This window comes from Larus michahellis, chromosome 3 (assembly GCF_964199755.1).
Source record: "Larus michahellis chromosome 3, bLarMic1.1, whole genome shotgun sequence".
NCBI classification, from domain to species: domain Eukaryota; kingdom Metazoa; phylum Chordata; class Aves; order Charadriiformes; family Laridae; genus Larus; species Larus michahellis.
The window spans coordinates 21,407,225-21,426,824 of NC_133898.1; the positions used below are offsets into that span (position 1 = coordinate 21,407,225).

General features: G+C 42.4%; 2 protein-coding genes across 6 annotated transcripts in view; one reads left to right on the forward strand and one right to left on the reverse strand.

Moving 5' to 3' along the window:
• The window catches only part of TP53BP2 (tumor protein p53 binding protein 2), a 50,125-nt gene extending 39,979 nt beyond the window's left edge, over positions 1 to 10,146 (forward strand). For all 3 annotated transcript variants that reach the window (XM_074579037.1, XM_074579035.1, XM_074579036.1), the window contains 5 exons: positions 972 to 1,109; positions 1,713 to 1,846; positions 3,106 to 3,272; positions 6,394 to 6,593; positions 9,394 to 10,146. In XM_074579037.1, the coding sequence (XP_074435138.1) occupies positions 972 to 1,109; positions 1,713 to 1,846; positions 3,106 to 3,272; positions 6,394 to 6,593; positions 9,394 to 9,435 (681 nt within the window). In that variant the 3' untranslated portion in view covers positions 9,436 to 10,146. The remainder of the gene's footprint in view (positions 1 to 971; positions 1,110 to 1,712; positions 1,847 to 3,105; positions 3,273 to 6,393; positions 6,594 to 9,393) is intronic.
• Positions 10,147 to 10,924: 778 nt separating this feature from the next.
• Positions 10,925 to 19,600, reverse strand: part of LOC141740395 (calpain-2 catalytic subunit) — a 30,285-nt gene continuing 21,609 nt past the window's right edge. Inside the window, exons 13-21 of one of the 3 annotated variants that reach the window (XR_012586018.1) lie at positions 19,367 to 19,403; positions 18,427 to 18,492; positions 17,796 to 17,853; positions 15,859 to 15,923; positions 14,283 to 14,781; positions 14,060 to 14,138; positions 12,917 to 13,033; positions 12,356 to 12,414; positions 10,925 to 11,716 (exon numbers count right to left, since the gene is read on the reverse strand). Coding sequence is in view for 2 of the 3 variants with exons in the window: in XM_074579038.1 (XP_074435139.1) it covers positions 12,801 to 13,033; positions 14,060 to 14,138; positions 14,713 to 14,781; positions 15,859 to 15,923; positions 17,796 to 17,853; positions 18,427 to 18,492; positions 19,367 to 19,403 (607 nt within the window). In the remaining variant the exon portion in view is untranslated. The other 2 variants (XM_074579039.1, XM_074579038.1) reach the window with 2 other exon arrangements.

Below are 19,600 nucleotides of genomic sequence, written 5' to 3' on the forward strand. Positions count from 1 at the left end.
CCCTTTTACAAGGAAACTTGAGTGGTAGGATTTCCTAAATTGTAAGCACTCGTTCCTGGTTGGTTTTGTAATAATTCTGCGATGATTAGAATAAACCGGCCCAACTTCTTGATTTCATATTCAAATACTTGGGTTGTGCTGCCAGGCTCATTCTTTAAAAAGCCTGTACTTTTGATATTATGTATAAATCAACAGGCAAAAGAGTATTTTCTGGGAATCTCTTCTTATATATCTTATCTTTACACGTTTGCTCTTGCAGAACATGAGTCATTTCTATTCATCTTTGCTTGGACATCTGACAGAAATTTACATACCCTTATGAATAGCGTTTATTGCTGCTGCACAGCCAGCTGGGGAGAGCGCTGAGCTAATGCCTGCATATTCTCTTCGAGGAAAGAGTACAAACCAGCTAGAGAAATACTTTGTTTCCAGTAGCACTGGGAGCATGTAAAGCGTTTTTAGGCTTGGTCCTACATTCTTGCCAAAACCGTTTTCCATAACTCTTTCTTTTTCCTGCTAACCTCTGCTAAGTTTAGGCAAGTGTTAGGAACTTAACATCGGTGCTGAAAAAGTAGTGTACTTCATGGAGTGTACTACTTGCTTTGTGTAACAGCTTTGAGAGCTAATGCTAAAAATGATCTGAATAATTAAAAAAATAAATAAATTAAATTGCATTTTTTCCTGATCTGCAGGGATTTGGGAGTTTTATTATTTTGTTGACGTGTTTGATCAAGGTGACTTCTGTATTTCAGTTGAATAGTGACCTTGTCTAGAGATAAAGGCAGAGACGTTTCATAACATGCCTAACCTACTATATGCATAACGTGTTGGGGAATTGGTAGAAAATAGTCTAAACTTCATATTAAACAGTGCCTTAATTGGTCATTTCTGCTGTCATTCCCAAATAAGCAATTCTGTATTCTTATTCTTACCAGGAAAAAACGCCTGTAACTTGTTTTACCTTTTCACAGGGGAAGAGGACGAACTTGCGCAAAACTGGCTCTGAGAGAATTGGGCATGGAATGAGAGTGAAATTCAATCCCCTCGCATTGCTTCTGGATTCATCTTTGGAGGGGGAGTTTGACCTCGTGCAGAGAATAATTTATGAGGTACAAATGCTAACTTGTAAGAGAAGGAATAGCAATCCTGGTTCAAACTGGGAAGTTGCAGCTTTTCTGGGCTGGGGAAGCTAAAATAATAGTGCACAACCTTGATCTGCCCTTGAGGAGACGATAAGTCCTAACAGAACATGGACACTTGGAGGCTGATTTTAACTGTGTTAAACCCACGCTGGGTATTTAGCATCAAGAGTATAAATTCACAGGACAACATTTTCCTCATTTCTTATGTAGTGTTTCAGCCCCTGTCTGGCATGTTATCAGATAATTTGATAAGCAAAATCCGCGTGAATTTTTCTTACAGTTAAATAGGCAAATATGAGAAATTTGTTAAAAATGCTTTTACTAAGTTGTCAAGATATTATTTCTCTGAACCACTTTACGTTCTCACTGTTAAAAGGAGGCTGCAAGCTTATATGTGTGTCGTCTTGAGAGATTGGCTACTGCTGTAGTTTTCTGCCTGTTGCTCATGTCCTTCATAGGAATATGGCTTAAAATCATATTTCAGCATAAGAAAGCTCATTTTTATATGTGAAGAGATGTTTATTGTAGAGTTTCATCGGAATGTGAATGGCTTTTTTTCTGGCTGACTAGGTTGAAGATCCTAGCATGCCCAATGATGAAGGGATTACTGCACTGCACAATGCCGTGTGTGCTGGACACACGGAAATCGTCAAGTTCCTGGTGCAATTTGGTGTGAACGTGAACGCCGCAGATAGCGATGGATGGTAAGGCTTTAAGTGGTACCTTACAGATGCTCTCCACAAGAGAGCTGTGGCTCGGGGGCTGCTACAGGTCCCTCGGTTTGCTCCTGTACAGCTGGCAATGACTTTTCCACAGTAGAGCAACAGCCGTTCTCTGTGGGCCATCATATGAGAATGCACGGAGAAGAAAACAGGCAAATTATATTAATATTCCCTATATGGAAGAAGTGTGTCTGAGGCCCAGTAGGGTGGATACAGTTGTCAGGAAATTGCCCTCTTTCTTTGAGATATTGAAGACAGCTTATGCATAACAAGTTGTTTGCTGAAATTCCCGGTGTCTTCTCTGTGAAATAATCTGTAGCTTACACATGCTCTGGGCAGTACCTAGCCCTGCAAACTCGCCTCAGTTTTTTGTCCAGTACTTGGACAACTTAAAAACAAGACAAAGCAGAAAATAACAGTCTACAACCTAGGCTTGTAACTGAATGGGTTATAAATCCTTCTTAAGGTAGCTAGGGAGCTTATTTACAAAAGGCTAGGGGAAGGGGGCAGTGACTTTACCATTATTTCTGCCTGTAACAGAAGTGTCTAAGGCCCAAGATTGAATTAGGATGCTTGTTGTCCCTCAGCCTCAGGGGTAATGGTTTTAAACTGAAAGAGGGGAGATTTAGATGAGCTATTAGGAAGAAATTCCTTAATGTGAGGGTGGTGAGACACTGGTCCAGGTTGCCCAGAGAAGCTGTGGCTGCCCCATCCCTGGAGGTGTTCAAGGCCAGGCTGGATGGGGCTTTGAGCAGCCTGGTCTGGTGGGAGGTGTCCCTGCCCAGGGCAGGGGGGTGGGAACGAGATGATCTTTAAGGTCCCTTCTAACCTGAACCATTCGGTGATTACCTGCGCTTGTCACCAAGTTAGGTCTTGAAGTAATTATCTAGATTGTAAGAAGCATGATGTCAGGAGGATTTCTGAGTGGTTTTTTTAATATAGATTTATTTTTTTAATTTTTATTGCTTTAATCAACATTCTTAAAATGTTAATGGGTTATTAAAAGGTAGCACAACTAGAGATCCATATGGAAACCCAGCTTTAGGGCTCAAGCAGCTCCCATTATCTGTGAAAAGCAATTGTTCTTGACATCCTGAGTGAAGTGCTTCTGGTGGGAAGCCTTCAGCGATGCAGTACTGAGTGCTGGAGGTCACGCATGAAAGCGGTTTGCCCCTAAGAGTCTGTAAGTACTGCTATCAGGAATAAAAGTAATGTGTCATCTTTCTCTCCTCGGCTTGCAGGACCCCGTTACACTGTGCAGCATCTTGCAATAACGTGCAGGTGTGCAAGTTCCTGGTGGAGTCAGGTGCAGCTGTATTTGCGATGACCTACAGTGACATGCAGACGGCTGCAGACAAGTGTGAGGAAATGGAGGAAGGCTACACACAGTGCTCCCAGTTCTTATATGGTAGGTGATGAGAGCTGAGTTCTGGAGCGTGCTAGGGACTCACCTGGCACTTTTTGGTATGTTTTTGGATGAGGGGCGGCAAGTTGCATGCTTAGGTTGTGTGCCTGTGCCTCGAGTTTCTCTTGGAAAGAGAGCGGTTTTAGCCGGCTTCTTGTCACAGAATGAGGTCCATCGAGACCAAATTTAAGTACTGAACCCATAGAGAAGATCTGAGTAACAACGTGTTCCCCTACATTAAAGACCTTGAAATGAGTTTAAAGCGTGCATTGACAAATACATTGGTATGAGGTAACAATTAGGTGAATCTTACCACGTAAGTACTTTTTTTACATAAACCCAAAAGTAGTATGGGTATCTCAGTAGGCAGTTCGTATCTGCTACCTAGTGTCTTTAAATCAGGACTATTTCCTAATGTGCACTTCAGAACCAAGAAAAGTCCTGCCAAACTTCTGCCTTAACGGAGGTTAGTAAGCACTGGATTTGACTTTATCTTTCCGGCCTTTTTCTTCTCTTGCATTTAAAAAGAAATCCCATTTTCAATTTAGATTTTATTCAAATAGTAAGACTACAGGGAAACTATCTTTTTTAATGGAAAGGATGAATTCCCCCAGGGTGTGATGAATATTAGTCAATGAGGTTTTAAATTACTGTATGTTTTGTATGTAATGGGGTTTTAAATTACTTTTTTCTATCTTTTGTATGTAGTTCTTGTCCCCTAGGCACCTACCAGCTGGAGTGTCATCTATCTGTAAAAGGTTAGAGTAAAAGCAATGTAATACAGTGTAAAAAGCTTAATATAGCCTTTCTGGTTTTGTGGAACATGTGAGATCTGAGTTCCTATAAGCTGCTCAGCCAGCATATTTCAAAACTGTCTGTCCAGCTGTCCTCACTAAGCTTGAAAAATGTATCTCTTGGTGCCCCAAATATATAGTTTTCCCTATGAAGGGAGGAAGCCTGTTTAACTAGCGTCGAAAGTCGTGGACTAAGCAAAATTCCATTTAGTTTTGTATCCAGACTGCAATGGTGATCATCAACAGCAAATGCCCAAGGAAGATTGTAGGATTAGATTAAAAATAATAATACTACGTCTGGTATTTCTTACTGGTTTTAACTCTGACAGGAGTTAAGAGATGGTATCTTTGTGTAGAACAGGTCTTGGGAGATTTCTTTCAGGAATTAGTCTAATTCTTAAAATCCAGGTAAACAGCCCATAAGATCCTGTGGGAAGGAGATCCATGGCTTTATTATATACAGCATGAAGAAACACATTCTTTTTGTTTGCGGGGTTTTTTGGACCCACCATCTGGTGATCTCGCTTGATACTCTGTTTTGAGTTGGGTTTGAGATATTTTTTTGTGTGTGTGTGTCATGAGAAATTTCTTAATGGGTCCTGAAAAGTCTGTAAGGCTTTGGTTATTGTGAGCTTTTCCAAATTGAAGCCACTGAAAGTAAAGGTATCTGTCTCTTGATACGCTGGCTGTTCAGCTATCAAATTTCCATATTATTCCATTAGGAATTAATCCTATTGCTAAGACTGTTTCTAGTTGCCTATAGTTATAGTCAGAAATTAATTCACTGGCTAAATCTGTTTCTTGCTGTAAAAGAAGTTTGGGGATGTGTATCTGTTTCCCGAAGAGATACCGTATTAAAACCTGTCAGGTGAGAAACCTTGGTGTAATTCATTGATTCACCTAATCCCTTTTTGTTGTACATGATGTGTAATATTGAATATCATCTACAAGTATGTTTAAATAAAACCACTAGTCCTTTAGCACTGATTAAATGACTAGTTTGCTGCTGCTTAAGTGTGTCACTTCTCACTTGCTAAGTTTTAATGCCTGTCCGGTTGCTTAAGAGCATGTTTGCACTGCTACCCTGCTGTGAGTGTTCACACTTTTTTACAGAAGACCAGATCCATTGTGCGCATCTTCTCTTTGTTTGCTTTGATATGCAGTGCTCAGTCTTAACCTTTCACGTGGGTGCAGAGGACAGCTTTTGCCAAACCTTTAATCGTACCAAATGCAAAGCAAGGGAGGGGCTTCTCTAAGCAGAACTAAGCATTCATTGGAAGTATTTTAATGTTACATGATGAGCTGGTATGCAGAAAAATAGAACTGGATTTGAGCAGATGCTTTCTTTAGCAGACATAGGTAAGCATCCTATACAAGAGGTTGTAATAGGTAAGAGATGGAAAGGGAAATGACAAGTTTTGCGATACAGTGTGCAACACGCTCTTTGCTCCCAGCAATACCAAAACCAAACAAAAAATCCAGTAGGATTCAGTATTTTAAAATGGAATAATTACCCAAGAGAAAGTTTATATAACAGTTGATTAAGATACCTTTTCCGGTTTGCTGCTTAGAAGCTGAGGAATGTGTACAGAAAAAATAGTATCTCATCTTTGGCTACAGCTGTAAAATGAGCAAATTCTAAATAACACCCGCAAGGTGTATGTTGTATTCCAAAACACCTTGGCCCGGAAGCAATTTAATTTGTTTCTGAATTCAGCGTTTAAAAAAAATAACTAACATAGTGGCAGAAGTCAAGAACTGCTGAAGTAAGTATCTGAGTTAAGTGACAGCAGCTGGCAGGCAGCAGACAAATCTTTCAGGTATAGGTCTGAGACGCAACTCGTTTCAAAGTTCTGAAATAACGTAGCACAAGTGGTAGATGACACCTCAAGCATTAAAATGACAATGGTGGTCAGCGTAAGCAGGTATTGCTATCTTCCTCTGACAGAAAGAGATTACCGATGAACTAAGAGTATAAACAAGTGTTTCTTGCTCATCACTTAAGTGTAGGAAGCGTGAACGCTAGCACAAAAATATAACCTTTTATCAATCAGTGCTCCTCTCCCCATTTACCTCATATTTTTTGAATGTGTGTAAGGAAGGAATCTGCTGTGTGCAAGGGCTAACTTCACAATGCCACCTGTTCCAGGAGTGACTTTCAGTAGGCTGATGACACCAAGGTGCTAAGTGTGATAGGAACCAAGGTTGGTTTTTCTTTTTTCTTTTTTCCTGGACTCTTTTCGGTAAGAGTACAGCAGCCTTTCCAACTGTTATCTTTTTTTTTTTTTTTTAACATTTTTTTGAGCTGCTCTGTGTTTTTAATGTTGCAGGAGTCCAGGAGAAAATGGGGATAATGAACAAAGGAGTGATTTATGGACTCTGGGATTATGAGGCTCAGAATGACGATGAGCTCTCAATGAAAGAGGGAGACTGCATGACAATCCTGCGCCGGGAAGATGAAGATGAAATTGAGTGGTGGTGGGCACGGCTGAATGACAAGGAAGGCTACGTTCCCCGCAACCTGCTAGGGGTGAGTCCTTGATCTTTCCAAAGTCAAAAAAAACCCCAAAAAACCCAGCCCACTATGTGGAGCATAGGCAGCATTATTCTCATGCGTCTAGGTCAGGTGCCATTCCAAAAGTCAAGAGGAAGGAGTTGACATTCTCTGTTTATTCATTTGGGGAGTTGAATACCTTGTCAGAGTGGTTTAACACCCTCTGTTTAGATACGTAACACAGATTATACTAATGGCTGCATAAAAGAACATGTATCACCACCCTGTTGTACGCGGCAGGTTCTAATACTAACCTTGTCTCACCATCTTAGAGGGGGAAAAAAAAAAAAGCTTTTATCTGAATATGACGTGTGCATAAGGTTTTGTTGAGCATATGAAGAGAACTGGGTTTCCCCTCTTCTAGAGCGTGATACACCGGCACAAAGGGCCTTAAGAACTGAAACTTGTATAAAGAATGAGTCACAAGTCCTTCCCTGCCCGGGTGTACACAGCGCACCTTGTGATCTGAGACAGTTTCACAGAGAGTTTTAAGACAAACACTACAAAATTCTATGGTCATCTTTTTTTCTAGTGTTGAAAAAGAGATCATGTTGCCAAATAAAGGCAGATCTTTGTTTTCTCCTATGCTCTTTAAGTAATATCTAACCACACGTCAAAGGCCTTAAATTAATGGCCTCCCCTAACCATCTTTGTACTACCTCTTTTATTAAAAGCGGCTGTGTACAAATAATAGATATTTTCAATTATGTCCCCATATTTCTCCTCAGGGCTGAGTTGCTAGAAAACTATAGCAGATGGACACGTATAAAAATTCCATTAAGCTTTTTTCTGCATATCCCGTTTCCCTGCTGCTGGAGATAAGAGCTTCTGCCAATGCTAAAGATTAACTGGTGTGAATTTTAGCTGATTGATGTATGATGCTTGAAAGAGGGTGAACCTCCTTCCTCATGTAGATAATCCTTACTCTTAAACTGGTTAGATTTTGCAGAGCGACTATATCTAGTGCAAAATCAGTTTTCACTTCTGTATTGCTTTCAGGTCAGGCCTACCCACAATGTACTGTAAAATTCTCCCTAGCATAGTACTTCTGCTCAGGTTTTTCCCTTCCAAATGTAAGCATTTTTGGACTGAGAGCAGCCATCAGCCCTGCACAACAAGGTCAAGAAAGGTCAGAAATGGCAGCTTTTTATTTTTTTCCTGCCCCAGGGTGAATTGGGCAGGTGCTACTTCATAAGCTTGTGCCCTCGGCCTGAGCGCAGGTGTGTGAGAACACCAGGAGCATCTGTGCTCCTGTACTAAAAAGCACAAGGCAACACAGCTTAGACTGGGGGTCACGACTCAACCTTCAAACAGAACACAATCCAAACAGAACCTTTGGGGACAACTACCTAGGCCCAGTATTCACTGTTCACTCTTGTGCACGTTCAGTTGTGCTGGTACTGCTAGCCAAGGATTCCGTGGTTATTATCAAAAGCAATTACTGGACTCTTAATATAGCAGCTGAAATGTAGGCTGAGATATTCAGCACAGAGGGAAATGTTTGGTAGTTTGATATGGTCTTTATTAATTTATCACAGCTGCTTTATCCTTTTGCAGTTAGGTGCACTGAATAAAAACAAGGATGAAATTATCTGCATCAGTACTCTGCCCTTCTGACTCACTAACTTCCTAAGCTGTGGGAGAGCTCTTAAAACTGAATGCAAATAAGATAATACTGTCAAAATACTGATTTCTTCATACCAAACGAAATCTTTTGAACACTATCAGGTGTTATGCTACTGTGACTGACTGACTGACTGAATCTCTGCTAGTGGTGAAGTCGTTGGTCTCTTCTTAATCATTAGCTGACCACGAAAAAGAAGAAAGCTACAGTCTGGCTGAAGAGAGCAGCTTTAAGGAAAACATTAGCTGAAAAAACCCAGGATGTAACGTAGGCATGCATGGCCGTTTACAGCATGGAGGTTTCATCTTTCCTAATTGTATGAAGTGTATGCTTCTATTTTTATATGCCAGTAGCCATGCTTTGCAAGTGGAAGTAAAAATACTGGCATATTTTTATATGCCAGTAGCCATGCTTTGCAAGTGGAAGTAAAAATACTAGCATATTTTTATATGCCAGTAGCCATGCTTTGCAAGTGGAAGCCAAGAACTTCCCAAGCACCTCAGTGCTGCTGCACGCTGTGGCGAGCTGCGTCCCATCAATCGTCACCCTTCAACCGAGGCGGTCTCTGTGCCTCTCTGTGCGCAGCCGCAATGTGTCACTAGCACACAGCTCAAGGGCCAGGGGGTGGCAGCTACTGATTTACCACTGGGCAGTTAAATTCACTTAACTGGCCACCCACTATCTAAAGCACAGCTCCTACTCTTCTGTGGCCCTTATGCAGCCAGATGTTTCCAGCTTGCTCAAAGCTATAGATCTGTAAAGGCTGATAGGCATTGAGAGCGAGAAAGCAAAACAGACTTTAATACCTCTCTATTTCTGTTATAAAACAGGGGAAAACCACACAGTTCACTAAGAACAAAAGTCTTTTTGACTTACAAAGCCAAATCTGGGTAGAGCTGGAGGTACTGAATTACGTGCTTTACAGTGCCTTCCTCTTGTCCTGTCATGGTTAGTAGTTTTTAAACTTGCCTAAGAATGCTAAATTTGTATCTGTTAGTGCTCTGGGTGTTTTTTATAACCATATTTTTGCTACTAGACGTTACATTAGAATTGTAGCACCAAAGAGAGGTTTTTCTTTCTTTCTTTTTCCTTTAAAAACCCTAACCTTTTAAAGCACTAAAATTTTAAATCTCATTTCTATTTTACCCTCAGCTGTATCCAAGGATTAAACCTAGACAAAGAAGCTTGGCATGAAATAGTACAGAAGCCAGATTCTTGAAGTACTAATCATGGATGACTTACAAAAAAAAAAATTCATTTTGTGTTGGTTCCAATATCATGAGACTTATTTCAATGACAATGTAATTTGAAAGCTATGAAGAATGTGCTTTGAAAACAAATGAAGGATTGATGCATTAGCAAATAGATGAGGGCATTCTACAAGATGAAATAATGGTTACAAGCAAATGAAATTCTGCGCCTTTGGTCCAAGCGAGCCATTATGTTCAAGTACCCACTCTGATTTCTTCAAACATGGCAGAAAAGAATTTCACATCTTTCTGCGTTAAAGCCAAGGACCTTTTCAATTTACCATTGAAGGAATCATCATGAAACAGCTAATTTGGCTCTGTCCAAATTTATCCCGAGGCTTATTGCTGGAAACAGAACACTTGTTGAAGAAGCTAAACTGAACTGCATCTGAACAGTGACAACCACGTGACCAATCCATTAAGCAATAACTTTTAAAAATGCTGTAGCATCTTAGGAATTCCATGTATCCAAAATATTATGTGCTGTAACAGACAATGTAGTTTTAGATTCCTCTTTTTACAAAAAGAGCCTCATGTATTTATTGTATTTTGTACTTTGAAAACTAAGTGTAGAAACTTTCTGTAGTCCTTGACAACTTACTTGTTTTTACTTGACTGTGATACCATTAAACTTTTGTCTCCTCTTAAGCTTTAACTCTGGGTATTTTAGTGTCATGTTTTTATTAGACCATCTGAAAATGTTAGCAGTGAGACACCCTGCTGTTCTACACCATGCTAATATTCCTCTACCTTCTGTGTTAAGTTGTACCGCTCCTCCCCAGTTTGTTCAAGACAGTTTTTCTGTACTTAAAATTAAGCCAGATCTGTCAGTTGCATATAACCTTGTTAACCATAAAAGCTAAGGGACATACCTAAGAAAAAAACTTGTTACAAGTATTTTCCAAACAAAGCCTTTCCCACAGATCTATCCTTTGTATCTTATCTGTTCATCAATAATCACTTGATAATGAACACTATTAAATAGAGAGGAACAAATCTTACCTTAAGGGTATTTAGGAAGTGCTTCACTCTTCAGGCTGAAGTTTTCCTACGAGGTAGGTCCTTATTGCTTTCTGAAAAGGTGCCCATAAATACAAGACCGTGTTTGTAGAAAGGAGGACGCAATTCCTCAGGTGGGTAAATTTAAGCCAGCAGCAGTGAGAACTCCTGGAAGCAGTAACCTGCTCATGTTCCCAGCCCCATGATTTCAATAGGGTTGGGTACAGGGTATATACCATCAGTCACCTTTCTTGGAAACCTTTAGTTTTTCAAGCACTGATCTTTTAAAGCATCAGATAAAGTATCAAACTATCTAGCATTTCATTAACTGACACACAACCTAGTCAACACCAGAACGCTGATTTTCTCCCCCTATAAAAAACAACATACTCTCTTTCTGACAATGAGAGCTCTCCATATGCTCTGTGTTGATCTATCTCTAAAAAAAAAATAATAATAATGTCCTTAGTGGCAGAAAGAATAACAGTTTTGCAAACTTTATTTCTACTGATAAATACACTTTCTTTTATTTCAAAGGAAGATAAATAATATCCAGGAAATCAAGATTCCACCTGAGAGCACGGGCTTTCTCTTGGAAGAGTCTGGTTGTCACCACAGCCTCCTGCTAGAGGCATGGCCATGGTCAGGATGGAAAGACTTGTCTTCAGTTTGGTCAAACACGTACTTGCTACTTAAAGTCTTAAAAAAAATATTGAACCAGAACAAAGCTGGGGCTTGACAAAAAGCACACAAGAGACCCATATCTCACCTAAACACCTGCAACACCATCCCTTTTCTAGTTTCAGAGACACAGGATGGAGTGGAGCTGTCGTTCAAAAAGCACTTATTAAACCAGACCATCAAGCCATCATGAGCTTTCTCCCAGAAATCATGTAAAACACCATAAATACAAAGATATTAGCAAAGCAGTATTTTCAAAAGTTGCACTGAGGATTTATATTAAATCAAAGCTTTTGTACAGAGGATATATAATAGTAGATAAAAGATCGTCAGGCCCATAAAAAATGAGGTTGCAGAGTCTTCTCTTGTTGAAGTAGAATGCTTTCCTTCGTATAACTGTGTGCAACATTTGCCATGCATACGTTAAGGCACATTCACGTTAGAATATTACTTGTATGTTTGCTTGATTATCTTCACCTGGTCTTGCTCTTTTTGAGGTGGCTTGAGCTGATGTCAGTGGCTCAAATGACAGTAAAGCACAGCCACTACAACAAGAGAGGGAGAGGAGAATAGCCCAAGGTTAAGTTTAGTAAAAATACCGGTAAGAAGTAGACGTGTTCCCATTTCTAGCGTAAGGATGAAAGTCTATTGTTACAGAAGTAATTTTAAGATCTTTCCTGAATGATTTAAATTTATATCTTGTTTAAGTCAGAAGAGTTTTGGGATGATCTGCACATTCCTCATTTAGCTCCAGAAATAAGTTATGTTTGGGTAATAAGCAAGTTGAACATGCGTAGGAGGGTAGTTTTCTTCTAACTTAGTCCTTTCTATAGGGCAGATGTGGTCAAGACCACGAGTTGCCTCTGCACCTGCAGCTTACGCTGTTGTTGACAGAAAAGGCAGGGAAGAAGCCTGCATACACGTCAGCCAAGATTCCTGCCCGTAAGGGATAAGTGGCGTCAGGTGCAAGTGACCTTGTCTGTCTGTTAGACAATGTGCTGTAGGTACATCTTAAAAAAGGGTAAGACTGCTTATAAATACACAAGCTATATAAATCCAGCATATATGTGTGTACACATAATCATCGATAATCAGTCAGAACGGAGCAGGACGGTCTCTACTGTTAACCCCCCACCCCCCCAAAAGAAGATGAAAACAAGTATTTTAGAAATAAATGAACTTACATTAACAAGGTTCAATTCTATTGTTCCAGTTTTCTCAGTATCCAGTTTTCTAAACATTTCTGTGGCAGGAGAGAGATGACAGACAAGGATGAATATAGGAACTACCTGGAAAGCCTGCCCCTTCCTCGTGCTTCAGGATCAAAAAGGAGTTTAGTCCCAGAGACTAAAATTCAACAGTGGTCTACAACCCCAAACCAGAAGGAGCCACACTAAAGCTATTGCATGCCTGTGGGCAAGAATGAGACTGAACGTTTTTAACAGTTCACTCTGTAGTGTTGATGCTATTTGTCAATCCGTAAATGTTTAGATTGATTTTTTTTTTTTTTTTGTTTTTAAATCAACATTTAGTTGTTTGCATGAAAGACTGACTGGCTCTGGTTCAGCAGCCTGGCCTAAAAGGCTGATTCCTAGCTCTAGGAGGAGTGTGCAGACCGGGTTGCCAGATTTATAGCTCAGCTTGGAAGTTGCTTTGGTTCCAGTACAGAAGTTTTCTGAATAACTTATCCCGGACTCGAAAACACAAAGCAACAGAGTCTGTCTGGTTCTTAAGCATGTACTCACTGAACAAGGTTTCCAGCCGAATCAAACACCGGACAAAGTTATCAAAGTCAATGATGAGGTCTTCATCAGCAAAACGAGCCACAATGATTTGATGTAACTGGCAGTTCAATTTGAACCCTAAAAATACAATGTCAAGGATTCAAAAAAGAAGAGGAAGGAAAAAAAAAAAAAAAAAAGCAAAAAGCTCCAACCAACAAAAAACCTCAACCTTATACATGGCCAGAAATTCAATGGGCTACTTTTGATTAAATTCACAAATTTTAAGAGTATTTGCTCCATTTTGGAAACTCCCAACAACCCCTTCTGTTCTTGGAGGGATTTAGAGCTGTGACTAGGTCATGTATTGCTTCTGCTGCATGTTCTCCCACGCTTATACACCCATTTCCCTGAGGACACGGACAATTGCTCCAGCTCGTCCTTCCCTGGGCAACGAGGTGGCTGCCCGACTCGGCCCCCCGAGACCCGAGATGAAGCAGTGGTTTTCTGTGGGCAAACGGGTCTATATTTCCACAGAGCGCCCAAACTTTGGGACGAAAAGAAATGCTGCCTCATCTTAGGCGGTGACAGGAGGGGAAAGCGCCAGAAAGCCCAAGCGCTGACATTAAGGCATCCCCAGGAGATCAGTAAGTTAATTTGCGATGGTGTGGGTCTGTGACCCCCGCCTCACTCACTGCCATAACTCAGATTTGCTTTTCAGTGGTTGCAGGAGCAAACTGACTCCTCTTTTAGCTCTCTTGTGAGCATCACCCCTTGGTCAAGCCACTTCCATTCCCTAGGTCACAGCATCCCTCTTTCACGGGCTTATCCCAAACCCCCATTTACCCAGAGAGACTCACTGCAAGATGACAGTATGCTCTTATAAGACCAGACTGTTACAGTTTGTGCTTCAAAAGCTGGTCACCAAAGAAAATAACCGCAAACCTATCACTCCTTTGAGATGCTTTTCGGGCGCCTGCATGGCAAGACTCTGCTACACAAAGACAGGAGCCCACGCTGAGCATCTGGATTAAATGGAGGCCTTCCATCAGGTCCAGGAACACAGGATTTTTCAGCTTATAAGTGATATACAGGCGACTAGTGAGTGTCTACCAACCCTGCTTGAAACTGATACAATCCTAAAAAGAGACAGAGCAATATAAATACCTGCTGTTTCCAGCGCTCTCCTCATCTCATATGAATTCATGGTACCAGATCGATCCACGTCAATTTCCCGGTAAATTTTCTGCAGAACACAAAACCCAAAGCTAAAACTTGTCAATAACTCAGAGCACGTTTGGGCTTTCGGCAGAAGTCAAACAGTTTGAAATGCAGCCTGCACATTCCTTAGTAGCATTTGCAATGTTGGTCTGAAGAAATAGGGACTTACCCCCGAGTTTGTCTAAAATCAGCTTTGGAAAGTCTTTTTAATGCAGCAGCCAGAGCGGATAAAGACTCCAGAGAATTCCTTGGACACCTGTGCAAAATGGCACTATCGCTACCCAAGCAAGCAGCAAGACTGACATTAAACTCGCTCTGTTAAGTGGGAAGGCTAAACGTATTTGGACACGAGTTAAAACAAACCAGAAACCCCTCAAAAGTGCACGACAGGAAGAGAGGCGGCCTCTCCTTCAGCCCTTCCCCCCGGGGCTGAAGCCATCACACCCCTGGGCTCTGAGGGGCAAAACCTGGGCGACCAAGGACAGAAATGCATCCTGAGCTCGAGCGGGAGCCCCTGCTTGGGGAAGTGTCCGAGGCAAACCAGTCTCCAGCCACCTCTACGCCTGACTGCGTGCTTGCCCAAAAAGGCTGCGTCTCACCTGGTATTTCTGAATCTTCGTCCAGAGGGTGTGGAATTCCTTCAGTCCCAGTTTACCACTCCCGTCGTTCTTCTCCGAGTTAAGGTAAGCTCTTTGGAAGGAAGGAAAAGGGCCTCCCCTCCCTGTGCTGGGTTTTACTTACGTAGGCAGTGGTGACTTAATACTTAAAAAAAATTTGCAGTTAAGAGAAGGATGCAAGTCCTCTCTGAAGGATTCATCCTGTTGAATATGCAATTGTTGTCCAAGATGTCTTTTGAAATCAATAAGGTGATTGATGCATTTAAACCACAACCAGGTCACAAGATCTTTCTGCTCCTCCTTTGGCAACTCTCTCTCTTTTCAATACGTGTATAAACCAGCTGAGATTATGTGATTTTCTTCTGCATTGTTGGTTCAACACCTGCAGTTATAGCAGCATGACTCCTAAGCCTGCGTTATAAACAGGAAAAGCCACAGCCAAGCCTGCCATTTGGAGAACTTAAGTTCTTGCACAAACAGCTAACAAAAGAACCTGGCATGGCTCCCAAAACCCACTGAGGAGTCCCTACGGCCTGCCATATTTTACACCAAATTATAGCAGAGCATCATTCTGTTTTGGTAATTTTCCCTTTTTCTGACTACGCAATTCAACGCCCACTGTGCGAGGAAGCTGAACACAACTATTCTTAGACTTGAATCCTTCATCCTATGCTTTTGCCGTTATTCTTAGGAGTAAAAACTCCTAAAATCCAGCATACTCTCTGGTTTCTGTATTTGTTTCCCTCATTTTCTATTTGCTAAGTCCTCCTGCCCTTACCAACTCCAACAGAGCAGTGAAGTGCCCCCAGATGTGCGTGTTCAAACTCTATCAGCCAAGGCAATCCACGCCACGCTGAGAGCCAGGTGCCTTTTCCCAGCACAAACTGCACTTTGTCGCCAGCTAAACCAGAACGTCCGACAGCTGGGAAGACTTGAAAGCAGATCGTCCTGGCTGAAAACAAGTCTTCCCCACTGCCTGGCAGAACTCAAGTGCCATGGTCAGCAGCAACAGCCCCCCACCTCAGGAGTCACTAGTACATCAGGATGGACCCCCACCTGCAAAGGCAGCAGCTCACCTACTCCAGCACAGGCAGAAGAATATCATCCAGGAACAGCCTTAAAGGATACATCTAACAGGTCAACCATTATTTTGCATGTCTCAATGCTAAAGCCATCAGATTTAATATCTTGGCCTGTAAAGAGAGAGCAAAAGACAGGATTATCATTGCACGCTGTACCACAGCGCCTTCCTACACCACCCGGGAGCTCCGTCACCAGTGTATACACCTCAGCCCTTATGTGCTTCCGTGTCATCGGCGGCTTCCTCTGCAACTGGCAAGAAATCTTTTTCCTTTTACAGGGCTTTTTTGCTTCTAGGTAACACGTGCTTAGTACTCTACCATATCTGCAATACACACCTACTCGTTACTCAATGGCCATCCGCTGCCTACTTCAAATCCTCCCCTGGCAATAGGTGTCCGACTGTGCCGCTGCCGCAGCCTGGGCCAGGTGAGTGCCGTGAGCAGCAGGGGATGCCAGCCTCCGGCTCCGGGAGTTATTACTGTCATCCCTAAGCCTTTGGGAATTTGCAAGTACCTAATGCAACGCTGACAGTGGAGGATGTGGTGCCTGTAGAGCTATAGTCAGGATCACAGAACCATAGAATTGCCTGGGTTGGAAGGGACCTTTCAGATCATCTAGTCCAACCACCAACCTAACTCTGACAAAAACCATCACTAAACTATATCTCTAAGCACTATGTCTACTCGTCTTTTAAAAACCTCCAGGGGTGGTGACTCAACCACTTCCCTGGGCAGCCTGTTCCAATGCTTAATAACCCTTTCAATGTAAAAAATTTTCCGAATAATCCAGTCTAAACCTCCCTTGGTGCAACTTGAGGCCGTTTCCTCTTGTCCTATCACCTGTTACTCGGTAATCCTACAGTTCCCTCAAACACCGGATGGGAAACCGTTGCCTCATGTTGCTTAGGTCCCCCCCTCTGAGGTAAGCTATGACCCCTGACAACTCCTTTGCATGCGGCAGAGCGGGAGGCAATGCTCACTGAGAGGTGTGCTCAGTGGGGTCAGGACTTGCCAAGCGAGGAAGAGCTTCAGGGCGGGAGGACACACGAGCAAGAATTACAAAGCTCTTGGCGAATGGTCAGAGGATGGTCCTTGTTTTGCATGAGAGGGACGCAGCACTGCAGCAGGCAAATGGATGCTAATAAGCAGCCCTCTTTGATTTCCTGATGAAGAGACTTTGAGTGAAATTTAGCTGTGATGTTTCCCCAAGCAAACAGCCCAGTTAGTCTGGTTTGTAGGTGTGCAACACAAGCAAGAGGCAGACAGAAAGCTTTCCTGCCCTTACTGTCTGCCTGCAGAGACAAGGGTGGACTTTTGTGGACAACGTGGGCTTCTGACCTATGGAGGTCAGCTGTAGGTAGCTTCATGCAAGGGAAGAACATCAAATCAAGCCTGGTAACCAGCAACACACCATTGCTAACTGGCTAGTGCACACAGACATACAATGCAGTCCCGGCTACCTGGCTAAGATTTCACTTTGGAAAACAGAGAGACACTTATTTCTCCAAGCACTTATATCTGAAGCACTGTTTTATGAAAAGGAAAATAACGCAGAGCCAAACTCTGAATCGCTTCACAGAAAAAGCACCCCAAAGTTTCTCCTTCTCAGAGGCACCCCAGACCATTGGCTGGGCTACTGTTTGAATCCTGAGCAGTTCAATACTAAAGTAACAGCAGTACCTTTTCTTGATTGTTATCAGGCATTAAATCAAATCCATCCATCTTCCTGTCAGCCAGTTCCCAGTAGGAGACGCTGGGATAAACAGCACCCATATGTGCCCTGCCAAAGCACACGTCCTGCGTGCACAGCCCCAGCTTTTCCGCAGCCCCCTGAAGGAACAGGGCACTTGGCTGTGGCCACACGGAGCGCCAAGCCACAGCGCTTTGGCTCTGCCCAGGTCAGTGGTGGGCTCCCCGCTCCCACAGCCACGCTGGAAACCTGCTGGTGGACAACTGACGCCGCAGCTGGAGGAAAGTACTTACGTTTAGCCATGATTTTATTCAAGATGTTGCGGAGTTCGAAGGCAGAGATCTCTGCATCCTGCGTGAAAGAGGAAAATAAGTTTTTTCCACTGTGAGCTGCAGACACCATCTCATAAGCAGGCTCTGACTGCTTTGGGCAAGTTGGCCAAGTTCAAACATCCCTTGGGAGTTCAGGTTTCCCTTGGATGGAAATGCAAGTGGATCACCACCACCCATTCCCAGGAGCAGAGCCCTTTGCCTGAGCCCCGCGGCAGGCGGGAGCAGCCCGGGCAGAAGGCACAGCCCAGCCCTCATCACCTCCCGGAGGGACCCACGCGCCCGCACCAAATGCTCTGCCCAAAGGACAGAATTAGAGACCGGCAGAGATAAAAGCCGAGCCTGCAGTTCAAAGAGAGAGGAGATCATTTGCCAGGAGCGCTCACAAATCCGTTGTGTAAGCAGACTGGTAACTACACAGATTTTTGCATGCACAATTATGCACATGCTCAAGATCTGACTCAGCGCAGGAATTACACTCCATGCTGGGCGAGGCGTCTCTCTTACCCACTCACCCATGCTAGCAGTAAGTCCTTAAAAAAAAAAAAAAAACACCCAAAAAAACAACAAAACAAAAAAAACCCAAAACACTCACACTTCCTGCTAGCTGTCCAAAAAGCTTTTTAAAGTTGGGTTCGATGTCATCTTCACTGATCTCGGTCTAGGAGAAATAGAGAAGATGGAAAGGAGGAACTTTTCTGCCTGAGAAGGACTTAATGCATTTCCTTGCCTCTAGTAAAACACAATTTAAATGGCAAAGTTGAAGGTACAGAGTGCTATTACTTTGATTTTAATCAGTTTTATTTTCAGGGATGCCTCAAAATGCTGGTGTTGCAAGCACGGCAGGAATTAAGAACTTTAGCAATGTCTTTTACTAAAAAAAAAAAAAAAAAAAGCACCACACAAAAAAAACCCCAACCCCCCCCACTTTTAAAAATTCTTTATTAAAAAAAAAAAAAGAAAAATCACACCCAAATTCAGAACTTCATTGTCGCTGCTGCTACGACTGTTGGACCAGCTGCCTTCATTTAAAGACAAGAAAGCAAAATTAAGTTCTCATCTTGGGGAAGAAAAAAATATGGAAAAAAAAGAAATCACAGAGAGTTGTAGATGCATTAGGAGGTGAAACATCTCCAGCAAGACTAAGCATACGGTGAGCCACTACTTACTCATGGAAACAACATCGCATGCAAAAACACCCCTGTAGCTAAAGGGCTGCACTCTCAGATTCCTGGCAAACAGAGGGAATTTCCCATGGCCCCAGTTGCCTCTGCAGGGAGTACCTGATTCTCCTCTACCTGGGAAGCCCAAGTTCACCATTCTGGAGAAAGGACAACACGTTTCCATTTTGCTTACAATATCTCCATTTGCTGGACGTTCAACTATGGATATTGAAAGATCTGTTTCCAAAGCGGGACAACAGTTCTTGGCAACGCCTGTAGCTAAGCGCTGCCCCGCGCAGGGAACAGAGCACTCCAACCCCACTCATTTACAGCAAAATTATCTCCATTTAAAACATTTAAGTTAAGATATACCTCTTCAAAATTGGCCTCAATTTCATCATCTATAACCCTAGAAAGAAAGAAATCAATATTAAAACCAAAACAAGTCACTTTTCTGATGCCCTGGCTTCAAGTTTCAGTTAATGAGAGATTCTTTAAATTATGGGAATAACGATGAGCGTTCAAAGCTCAGAGGTTACTGGATTAAATCAGCCACAGACCCTGCATACCACACCTGAAAGCAGTATTTTGCCACGGCAACAAGAG